Here is a 12184-nt window from a genome sequence, read left to right as displayed (position 1 = left end):
GAGCAAAACCCGCAGCAAGGATAAGAAAAAGCCTATCTTCCGTTTTAATGCGTATGAAATTTGCAACGCATTAAGTGACGGTCAATAATTAAACACATGTTTACTTTCATGGTTTGTTCAGATAAACGGACGGTTCGAGATTAGGCACCGAGTAAGGTTAGAATTAGAGTTGTAGTTGGGAATGCAGGATTGTGTTAAGTGAGATTAGTAAAAATAATTTAGAGTTTTTGAATATTTTTTTAGAATTTAAATATTTTTGTCAATTAAATTCATCTTTCATAGATATAATGTCAATTTTTTTTTAATAGATAGATTTATCAACAACTAAATTTTTCATAATAAAAAATAGTTATTCACTTTAAAATAAAAAATAAAAAGTCTCTTATTAGTGTGTTTATATCTTTTTTGTCAGAAAAATTATAAAATATACTAATTTAATATTTCTTTCACATTTCATCTATCAAATATATAATTTTGTATCTCACTAGTGTCCCGTTTCCGTACATGTAAGAAACGCAATGTGCACAAAGCGTAATCCATACTTTGCTGGTCTAGCTAACATTGAACATTACAATTCCTACACTTCAATTCACACAAATTTCTATCTTCATGACCATCACATCACAGCAACGAATTTATGAAAGATATCACAAAAACATTCACCAACTTTCAAACTGAAATAGCAGCCACCAGACAGCTATACTGCAAAATTTGACATTGAAATACCCATGAATATCAACACCCCCCCCCCCCCTTTTTTCCTTTCCAAAAAAAGAAGAAAAAAAAACCTTGGTAACATTTGTCAGTCTTTAACATCTGAGACTCCTTCGCCACAGATCTGAAACCTGGCTTCACCTTCAGCTAAACAAGGAGAACTTATCACTTTACAGATGCGCTCTTCTCCTCTTCCTTTCCTCAGAGCTAGCCTGCATTTAATAAATTAATTAACTTGCAGCGTAAGAACCAAGCTGGGCCATAATTATAAGTAAAAACACATTGTTTTCGACTTTGAACCTTGTAGTGGTGGCATGAGCCATAATGTTGCCTCCAATAGGCTTGATTTGAGGCCCAGCAAAGACTGCAGAACCGTCTACTTGTGAAACTACTTGGTTTGTTATGACAACAGCCACACCAAACTGCAATAGAAGTACATAACTATTTATTAGCTGTGTTTGAATCACAGAAAAGTTTGTTCTGTTTTACTAAGAAAAGTCGTACATATTGTCATATAGTCAGCAATCTAAACCATATCATCAAATCAGTTCAAAAAATTAAAAACAAGGTTAGCTACTTTCCAGCCCACATGGACCTTCTTACCTCATCTGCTATCTTTTGAAGGCTCCTAAGGAACTTCGCTAGGTGCATTTGCCGAGCTGAAAGCTCCCCCCTCCCGGAGAAATCTGTCCTATAGAGAGCAGTAGCACTGTCTACTATCATTACAGCAAACCTGTTCAAACAGCCTTGAACTGTAAGTTTCACAAGCAACTTTTTGCAACCCATGCAAACAAGGATTCCAAAGTCCAATTTGGACAACTCAATACAGAAACACATTAACAAATTGAGCTTCTTCACTCATTGGATCAGGCACTAGTCATGGATAATCTTATAGACATTGGAAATATATGAAAAGAAAAACAAAAGCCACTTAGGCGGTTATTATTTATTGAAGCTAGTTATTAGCTAATGATTAATCAAGAATTCAATATGAAAGAAGTTATGATTATGACATGACACACTTGTGCATCAATATGCATCAACTGAAATATAAACCCTGACTTTGGCTTATCTAAACAGTACTCCACTGTTTAAAAAAAAGGGAACCATCAGAAGTCACACCTTGTTTCCACCATCATTGATGCTGCTTCAAGCAAAAGGCGTGATTGATGATCTGTGTTGTACGCTCTAGCATAAGCAACATTTTCCAATACATCAGCCCCATTCAATCCAAACCTGAAGCTTTTGGCAATGTTAATATGGAGTACAAACATAGGATGACACCAAGTTCATATCAACAATCATTATACCTATCAGCTATCTGTAAGAGTCGTTGAGGCCTAAATGTACCCTCAGCATCGATGTACATAGCTTTGCCCTCACCACCTCCTTGATCCAGGGGCAACTACAGCATAAACAATAAAATGAATATTAGGGAATGGAAAAATACAGTGACACATAGATGAGACCTAGACATTCATGCCATGACTCAACTAGATGAGAACTAGACATTCACCATGACACTAAACCTTCTCTAATTCAATTTTTATACCAACAATAACACAAATTTAAAACTATATGCGGTAGAAAACAATTATTCTCCATGGATATAGTCTAACTACTGCAAACTAAGCGAAAGAGAGATTATCGTTTTGTCTATGTTCAGCTACCACACGATACAAAAGCACTACTACAACAGTGAAGAAAATGGAAACTACATACTTGGCAAGTGACACAGAGAGTGTGACATAACTGAGTCTTCCCACATCGAAATTCACCATACAACTCAGTGATAGAACCTGTTTCAATTCCTCCTAGTAGAAGAAATCATATTGAATTATGACACTTCATCAATGAAAAACACAATCCATAAAATCCACTTGTAAGCAATGCCTTTATTAGAGATGTCTCACCTTCCAATATCTTGTCAAGCTCTCTTGATCCAGTTGTTATCTGGATGATCTCCATCCGCTGAGCATGGAGCTGGCTCGCACTAGTAAAACCCATAGGCACCAACTTAGTAGCTGTCAATAAACAAGCATCAGAAGATCAGTACGGCTTCACAATTAATGTGCTAATAGCTGATGCGCTTGAGTGTTGAAATTGAAGAAAATACCGTATTAGCAAAGTAAAATATATCAGGAGGTGCATACCTGCTTCAATAATCTTGTCAACTTTAGCCTCACTGATACCTTTAATTTGCAACAGATCCTTCCTAGGAGTGTAAGCAACAGATTCAACAGTGCAAATACCTGCATCTTTAAGCTTCTTAATGTCTAAGGCAGCTATGCCTGATGCCTGTGTAAATAGTAAATACCCGCATTAGGGACTCAAACAGTCAAATCATCACCTACTGTGATCACTAAGCTGTAAATTGAAGCACCAACAATATAGTATCCTAGGGTAATTCCAAAACAGATAAAGGAGTAACATAAACAAGACCCATAGTAAAAAGGGACAACTACCAAAGGAAAACACATCGATGAAAAAGCAATCATAGCTACGAAATTAGATGAAATGGGGCATCGAAGTCATAAGAAAGACTGAACTTTTCACTAAAAAATTACAACCAATTAGCAATTAGGGTAAAAATATGTGATTAGGTAGCATAAAAGAAGTAATTTGAAGAGAACAAAAGTGGAAGAAAAAAGGTGATTAGTGACCTGAAGCTGTTCAACAGGGAAAGGTCCATGTTGAACCTCTTCGGCTTCTTCATGCTGTTGAACACTTCTCTGGTTGCGCTGCTGCTCAATGCTTGCTGACATGTCTGATTCAGGAGTATGATAGAACCCCCCAGAGAAAGAAAAATAGTCTTTTTGAAACGTGGGGAGAAAAGAGAGAAGTGGGGGGGCTGAGAGGAAGAAGGTGAATTCTACACAGTACACGGGCAGAAAATCAGACAACACTTTGAAGAGAGGAGAAGGAAGAAGAGATAATGGAAATGGCGAAAGAGGTCGGAGGTACCGGGGGGAAATGCGGGAATTCAAAAAGAGTTGGGAGGGGCGCCAAAACAATTAATGAGAATAAGCTTCCTCAACAAGCTTAGCCCTTAGGGTGAGGAGAGGACTGCTTGCTAGTCTACCGTGATAAACAATTATTCTTTTTGACCAAATATATTGGGCTTACGCCCAAACACTTACTCTTTTTGAGTAGTTAAGAAAACCCAGTGAAATGTATATAAATAGTACCATGACAAAAACAAACATATATATAGAACTAACCATATTCTGTATTTTGGAAATGCTTTTACACAGAATGATAAAAATAAAAAAAGTGAAAAACACTGTTTTGCCCAAAATGAACTAAAAGAAAGCATTAGCACAAATCAAAACCCGCCCGATGTGGTTTAGTGATAATAGGATCTGTTCCGGCCTAGTCCATTAAGGATTTCGGGTTCGGTCACAAGTCACTGATCCGTTGGGTTGATGGACCCGAACTGAGACGATATGCGCGTCACCTCTCGTTCCACAGAGGAAACATAAACAGCTAGCAGAAGCTTCCATGCAGGTGGGCCTAATCGTAGAGGATTCATCCGAGTATAGAGTATAAATGAAGAGGAATCTATTCCACTCCTTACGTATACTGACTTTAGCATCAGAGTGTCTTTATAGGTAGTCTCACCCACTGATCTAACAATAACTCGAACGTTCATCTTGCTCTTGAAGCTCGTACTCAGTCCCCAATCCTACCTCATTCGGTTGCACCTACCTCAGCATCATTCGATCTACTTTCTACCCGAACAATCAAACAGAATCAGATCCAGATAAATTATTAACTATGTAGTATGTACCTTGTATATATTTTATTTCTATAATTTTCTCTCTTTTCTATTTGTTATTTCTTCTTTTAGATTGGATTATTTTTTCTTACTGTAATTTGGCAGAGCATCTGGCTTTTTTATGCTTTGAACTTTATGACCTAACCTAACAATATAAACTTTATTTCTCGATTAACACAAATTATAGTGAAATTTAAAAAATGAGATGGTATTTTTTTATGACGAATACCAATCTAAAATACAAATTTTTTCCTTTTTAATGTAATTATTGGTGTAGTCATCAAAATAAATTGTTTATATGTCATTTTTTAATAGATCAAATTAGATTTTTTGGTAGAATTTTACTATAAATTTAAGTATTGTTGTTAAATCAAATCCAACAAAATTTGCTTAAACCTAACAAAAATCACTAACGTGAATGTGAATCACACACTTCTTCTTTCTCACGTGCCTTCTTCTTTTTTTATGTATTTTTTCATTTTCTTTTTTTATTGCTGCCTTTTCTTTTTATTTTTGCTTTTTTTTCCTTTTCCAGTTGTTTTTTTACTTTTTAAAAAAAATTTCTTTGTTTGATTAATTGTTTATTTTTTATTTTTAATCTTCTTAAAAAAAATTAGAGCGGATGAAATAAGAATAATAAAAAGATAAAAAGAGAAAATAAAAAAACAGAAAGAAGAGATGAAATTTTAAATTGTGCAAAATTTATTAAAAAAGAATACCACAATTTTTTAATTGTAACATAAAAAATTTTATAACCATGACACAAAAATTTCTTGTGTCATTTACAAAAATTTATGTATCATTTATAACTAAATAATGTATTTTTGTTATCACTCAACTTAGTGTGTGATATTAAACTGATATACAAGAGATTTTAATTATGTATGTATTATTTATAATAAATTGATATATTTTTTGAATCTAAATCATATTTGAATGTATTTTGTTAGTTAAGTGAGTCAAGATTCTGAACTTTATGGTTCTTTAAAGATTTTTTGTGTATCAAAATTTTTTATGTCATTTCTAACTAAATGATGTGCTTTTAACTTGTTATCATTGTACTGACGCGCTAACGTATTGAACTCATGCATATATAAAAAGTATAATTGTTCCTGTATCATTTATAATATATTGATGTATTTTTTAGAACTAAAATATATTTAAATGTATTTTGTTAATTGAGTGAGTTAATATTTTTTATTTGTAATTCTTTAAAGATTTTTATGTATTTACAAAAAGATTTATGTGTCGTTTCTAACTAAATGATGTAGTTTTATTATCACTGAACTAATTGTGTGGTATTAAACTAATATATAAGAGTTCTTGTATCATAGTAGAGAGCATTCGTTCAATTTTTTTCGGGACTTTGGTGGATATGACGAGCAAGGAATAATGACATCTTTAATCATCATGAAAGTTGGTCTCCGGAAAAAGTGATTTATCTGGTATTAACTTCAGAAAAGGAGCTTAGGAATTTTTTGAATTACAACGTATGTCCCTTCCCTCTACTCTAAATGGTTTTTGAAATCCTCCATCCATTAGTACTTTTAAGATTAATTGTGATGCTAGTTATTTTGGTTCGGGTGATAGTGTTGGTTTTGCTTGTGTTATTAGAGATTGTAATGGGAGTTGGCAAAGGGGGTGTTTGGAAATGATTGAGAGTAATAGTATTCTTTAAGGAGAATTGTTTGCTATTTGGAGAGGATATCTCTTAGCTTGAGATGTGGGTCAACGAGATGTTATTTGTGAGACGGATTGTGTGGAAGCATTTAATCTTATTACTCAATGGGTTTATTGATCCATTGGTGTTCAAAATAAGAGATATCATGTATTGGAATTGGCATGTTGACTTTTGTTTAATTATGTGAGATGCAAACATGGTGGCAGATATTATGGCAAAGATGGCGATAAAGTTACAACTTTTGCATGTGGAGCTTTTTTCATCTTGAGAGGAGTTTGAGAGTAGTCTTAAACGGTACTGTCCCTCTATTTAAGCACTTCTTTATTTTGTTTGTGTTGTTTTTTTTGTTTAATTTATTTCAGTCACAAAAAAAATTAATATATAAGATTTATCTCACCCTTGTGTTATTTTTATGATGTGTTTTTAATTAAAATATATTTAAATATTTTATTGGTCGTGGAAATTAAAATTCTAATCTTCTGATGATTTTTAAAAATTTTTAAGTCATTCGGTAAGAATTTTTGTATTATTATTTTTAACTAAATATTGTATTTTTATTTTTAGTAAATATATTTATCATTAGATTTTTTTTAATGGTAATTAGTATTAAAATTTCAAAATTTGATGGTAATTATTTATTAGCAAGGTTTTCTTGCGTTAAATTTAATCTTGACGATAAATTTGATAGTAATACAATTATTATAAATTTTATTGAGCTGGAGGTGCAATTGCTCTCTAAAGTCAAAACTTTTATTGTAACTGAGTTATTACGAATAAATTATTAAAGGAGTCACTTGAATTTACAGTTTTTATTATTTTAATTTTTTAAATTTAAAATTCTTTATACTAATTTTTAAAATTTAGTTTTGGATATCATATTAATTTTTGAACTTTTTTTAAATACTAAATCAGTGAACTAAGTGCTAAATTGATTCTGAATAATACATGACTAAATAACATCATTTCGTTTTAGTATTTAGATAAGATAAAAAAAAAGAGTTTATACGATATGCAAATCATTATATATCATTTCATTCTTTAAAACGACTTCTTTTTATCTTATTTATTAAGAGTTAAAACGAAAAGATATTATTTAACTATGTGTTTGATGTAGTAAATTATTAAAGCTAACTTAGTATTTTGTTTGTTGAATTAATATTGAAAAGTGTTCAAAAATCAATATGATAACTGAAATTGAATGTCAATATTAGTATAATAAATTTTAAATCTAAAAAACTAAAATAATAAAAATAGTGAATATCATGTACTATTATCGAAATATGTTATGTTAGGTAATTAATAATTTTTTTAAATAACATGAATAATCACCAATAAAATAAAAATATATTATATTTTTAAATTATTTACTTAAATTTTAATATTAGAATAACTATCTGTATATCTTAGTAAAATAAATATTTAATATATTCATTGTTCATCAATATTGTTGGTTACCTATATTTTTCTTATGAAAATTCAGTCCAGACACTACTGTTACTAGATAAATGTGTTGATTTCACAATTTTATTTTGGAGGCCATTCAGATAAAGACGCTTAAAACGTCTTTTTTTAAAGATATTTTCATGTTGTATTTTAATTGGTTTCTATATAATTTATTCGGTGTTCCTCATCACATATTATTAAATTCCTCAAAAGATTTTCTTTCCAAAAATAATAAAAAAACATTTAATTTGGACTAAAACGAAAAAAGTAATAGATTAACTATTAGATTTTTTTAAAAAATTATTTACATAAAAAAATATATCACATTCATCAAAAAATATATATATATATATATATATATATATATATATATATATATATATATATATATATAACTAACAAGTTCAAAACCTCTTAAAATTTTTATAAATAAAAAAATAATTAATTTATATTTGTATAATATATAAAATAATTACTATATTATTATTATTATATTATAAATTAAGATTCACTAATTTAAATTTTTTTTATTTTTAATATAAGCATTAGAAATAAATAAAATTTTTATAACTAAATATAGTGTAACAAAATATATATAATATTAATTAGTTCTTAAAAAAATTTTAAAAATAGTTTCTTTCATTTTAGTAAAATAACTATTTATTAAAGTAGATAAATTAATTATTTTCTTCTCATATACAGTTTTTTAAGACATAAAAGTAATTAATTAGGACATTAGTTAAGATAATTAAATTTTTAATTTAAAGAAAAATTCTAGTTAATTTTGGTATAGAAATTTCGAATTTGAAAACACTGATAAAAATTATGTTGAATTTTGATTTATTTGATTCTCATTTAAATTAATCACTACATAAGTTAAAGTTCTATTTTGAAATTATATTCGAGTTTTAATCTTATTTTTAAAGTTTTAATTTATTTAGTTTGATTTTTTAATTTAGGTATCTGTGACTCATATTAGGGTTTTAAGTGTTTAGTTGAAAAAATAAGGTAAAAAAATTCAATTGTCACATCAAATAGTCGCTAGAATGTATAATATAGCAGTCGTTAGTCCATCTCAGGATGTCGTTAATGATTTTGTGAGACAGTGACAAAAATAAGATTAGGAACCAATGTGAGTCATAACTATTAAGTTGGGAGACTAAATTGAGTAAATCAAAATTTTTGAAATTAGATTGAAACATAGTTGTTAGAACCAAACCAGTGATCGAACCAGTCAAACTACTGGTTTACTGGTTTATTGGTTCAACCGATAAATCACAGGTTGAACCGATAAAACCGGTCTCACGTAAATATAAAATATAAAATAGTTAAAAAACTTAAAATTAAAATTTAAAATACATATTTTCACTAACATTTTATGAAGAATCAAGTCTCAACTTCTAAAAATAACTAATATAAAACAACCATAAAATTTTAAGACTACAATAGTATCTTATTTTGACACAATAAAAAAATAATTAATTCACAAAACCTATCATCTAACTATAATATCCATAGATTTTAACACTAACATCAAAATAAATAACCTTAATCACAATACTAGCAATAAAATAGATAAAGTAAATTAATAAATTTTTAGTAAAATTTATATTTATATTAATAATGGTATATAATTAAAATATAATTAATTTTAAAAATAGAAAAAACCAAAATTAAATTAAATTAGATATTTATGTATACTATATAATTAGTATTTGTCAAATATAATATTTAGAAGTGCGATGGCTAAGTGGCAAGTAGTGCTTTTGCTCCAAGATTCTTTGTTTGAGACCTTGTGGAGACATTTTAAAAAAAAAATTTAAGCAGACCAGTTCGGTTAGACCGGTTTGCAACGGTTCTTACCGGTTCACACCGGTTATATTCCTTAAACGGTCCAAAGAGTAAATCGATTCTAGTTCGGTTCACTAGTTTTCTGGTCAAACCAGCCGATCCAGTTCGGTTTTTACAACTATGGATTGAAATACGAACATAATTTCAGATATCAATAAGTATTATCTCTTTGTTGACAATTAAGTTGTTTTAATGGTAATTAAGATCTAATAATAATTTATAATAAAAGAAGCATTCTTTTGCAACAATGAACCTATAGTAGTAGTTAGAGGTGTTCATAGATTAGATCATATCCATATAAATCTACAGTATTTATCCGTATTTGATCTGTAATTTGAGGATATGATCTGATCTATAAGATGATCGGATTGGATCGAATCGGATCCACACTCTAATAAGATAGAAGTAAATATGTTTAAAAATGTAAACAAAAAAATTATTGACTTTTTTTATAAAAATAAAATTTTTTAATATTTTTTATTTTATGGATATATTTGATATCTAATTCAAGCATAAAAAGTGCGAATATCGAATTTGATCTAATAAGTTTAGTGCAGATTGGATCGAAATTTCAGCCATATCCCATTGTAAACACCCCTAGCAATAGTAACTAAAAAATTATAATGATTATATTTTTAACTAAGAGGAAGTGCAAAAAAAAAGTACTAATAATAATAATAATAATAATAATAATAATAATAATAATAATAATAATAATAATAATAATATGATAATTGTTTTATATATCACATAAATATAAACGTTTTTTTTATGATCTTAAGAAAGGTTTTGTAAGTCACTAACCTTGTTATCGATTTTTGTAGTGTTAACCCTCATATTTTCAATTTGATTCATATATAATTCGGATGATAAATTATTTGGTGACGTGCTTCCTTTTTAACTGTGATATACTTGTTTATTATTATTATTATTATTATTATTATTATTATTATTATTATTATTATTATTATTATTAAAAAATAACAAGCCAAATTATTGCCATAACATAATAGAAGTATGAAAGTTTATCATTCTTCTCTAATGGAGGAAATAAAATTCTTTTCAATAGTTTATTTAGCATTTAGTAGAATAAAAATAAATTTTATTAGAATAAATTTTAGTACGAGTTTAATATTTTTATTTATCATAAAATATTTATAGAATTATTCGTAGATAAATTTTGGAAAAAAGAAAAAAAAACATGATTTTTATTTTTTTAAATAAACTTTATTTTAATTTTAAAATGAATTTTAATTTTATTTTTTAATAATATTAATTTTTTACCGTATATAATTATTCAATTATTTTTTAATCATATATAAATAAATTATTCGTAATAAGATTTTTTTGTGTTATTCAATTATCTTTTTTAAAAAATAATTAATTATTAAAATAATTAAACTTTTTACAACAAAAATAATAAAAAAATTATGAACAAAAAAAATTAACCATCTTGATAATTTTTTGTATTTTTATTCATATTTTAATTTTAAACATAAATATAATTTAATTATATTATTTATGAAATGTGACTATAGATGTAGATAAAATTTAGTTATATTACTTATATATAGTTTCATTGTATTGTATTGCTTATAAAGTTAGATTATAATTATGACAATAGAATTGTTCTTGTATTTTTATATGTATGACTAATTGGTGGTGTTAAAACATTACTCTTAATTATAAATAAGGTTTATAATTTAAAAAATCAAAGACTCAATTAAAAAGATACGAAAAAAATAATGTTAAAATATTCTAACACTTTAAAATAAAAATATTTGAAATTCAATTAAAAATTATTTAAAATTTAAACTCAATAAAAATTTATATTCAATGTGTTTTGTATTAAATATATTTAATAACCTATTATATCATATTGGTTGAAATTAGTTTTTGTAATGTTAATTTTTTAATAATACTTTATTAGAAAAAACCATCCTTTCAGAATTTTTTAAAAAATAATTAATATTATATGTATTTTGTTACATTACATCTTGTTATAAAAAAATTATTTATTTATAATGCTTATATTAAAAATAAAAATAAAATTTAAATTAGTAAATTTTAATCTATAATATTATAACAATATAGTAATTGTTTTATATATTATACGAATAAATTAATTATTTTTTTATTTATAAAAATTTTAAGAGCTTGTTTTATATATATATATATATATATATATATATATATATATATATATTTTGATGAATGTGATATATTTTTTTATGCAAATAATCTTTAAAAAAATCTAATAGTTAATCTATTACTTTTTTTGTTTTAGTCTAAATTAAATATTTTTTATTGGTTTTTGAAAAAAAATCTTTTAAAAAATTTAATGATATGTGATAAAAAACATCGAATAAATTATACAAAAACCAATTAAAACATAACATAAAAATATCTCTAAAAAAAGACGTTTTAAACGTCTTTATGTGACTTTTTTTTATTTTCATGTAGTATATACAAGTTTTGATATTATATTTTATAGTCTTCTTGAATCATCTCCGAGACATTTATATATAAAAGCGGTTTGACATATATAGTGTTTGACAAAATATTAGTATATAGCTACATTACCAAGAGGTGTTTATGATACGCATCTGATTATTAAATCAAGGTGGCTGTCTTGTGGATGATTACATTATTTTGAAATTGAAAGATAAATAAACCAATAATGGTGTGCCCAAATTATTTCGGTATAGATTTATATT

At 27.0% G+C, this 12184-nt stretch overlaps 1 protein-coding gene across 2 annotated transcripts; it reads right to left on the bottom strand.

The window, feature by feature from the left end:
* Nucleotides 1-519: 519 nt before the first annotated feature.
* LOC112696199 (DNA repair protein RAD51 homolog) lies at nucleotides 520-3801 on the bottom strand. 2 transcript variants are annotated; one of them, XM_025748839.3, is made up of 9 exons: nucleotides 3378-3801; nucleotides 2868-3012; nucleotides 2628-2738; nucleotides 2437-2528; nucleotides 2025-2119; nucleotides 1837-1902; nucleotides 1318-1447; nucleotides 1015-1136; nucleotides 520-926 (listed from the first exon to the last, which is right to left on the bottom strand). In XM_025748839.3, the coding sequence occupies exons 1-9, from the start codon at nucleotides 3477-3479 to the stop codon at nucleotides 803-805; spliced, it is 987 nt and encodes a 328-aa protein (XP_025604624.1). In that variant the 5' UTR covers nucleotides 3480-3801; the 3' UTR covers nucleotides 520-802. The 2 variants fall into 2 exon arrangements, with proteins under 2 accessions (XP_025604624.1, XP_025604615.1); XM_025748830.3 differs by having other exon boundaries at nucleotides 1837-1950; nucleotides 3378-3736.
* Between the last annotated feature and the right edge of the window lie 8383 nt (nucleotides 3802-12184).

The sequence above is a fragment of the Arachis hypogaea genome, chromosome 1, assembly GCF_003086295.3.
Source record: "Arachis hypogaea cultivar Tifrunner chromosome 1, arahy.Tifrunner.gnm2.J5K5, whole genome shotgun sequence".
Taxonomy (NCBI): domain Eukaryota; kingdom Viridiplantae; phylum Streptophyta; class Magnoliopsida; order Fabales; family Fabaceae; genus Arachis; species Arachis hypogaea.
Note: the sequence above shows the minus strand (reverse complement) of the source record. Positions and strands in the feature narration are given on the sequence as shown.

Excerpts from the sequence above, each read along its gene's own strand:
- LOC112696199 (XM_025748830.3), bottom strand. The coding sequence starts at position 3,479 with ATGTCAGCAAGCATTGAGCAGCAGCGCAACCAGAGAAGTGTTCAACAG. Across the intron at positions 2,739-2,867 it reads TGACAAGATTATTGAAGCAG|CTACTAAGTTGGTGCCTATG; the intron begins GTATGCACCTCC and ends GTTTATTGACAG. Across the intron at positions 927-1,014 it reads GCTCATGCCACCACTACAAG|GCTAGCTCTGAGGAAAGGAA; the intron begins GTTCAAAGTCGA and ends TATTAAATGCAG.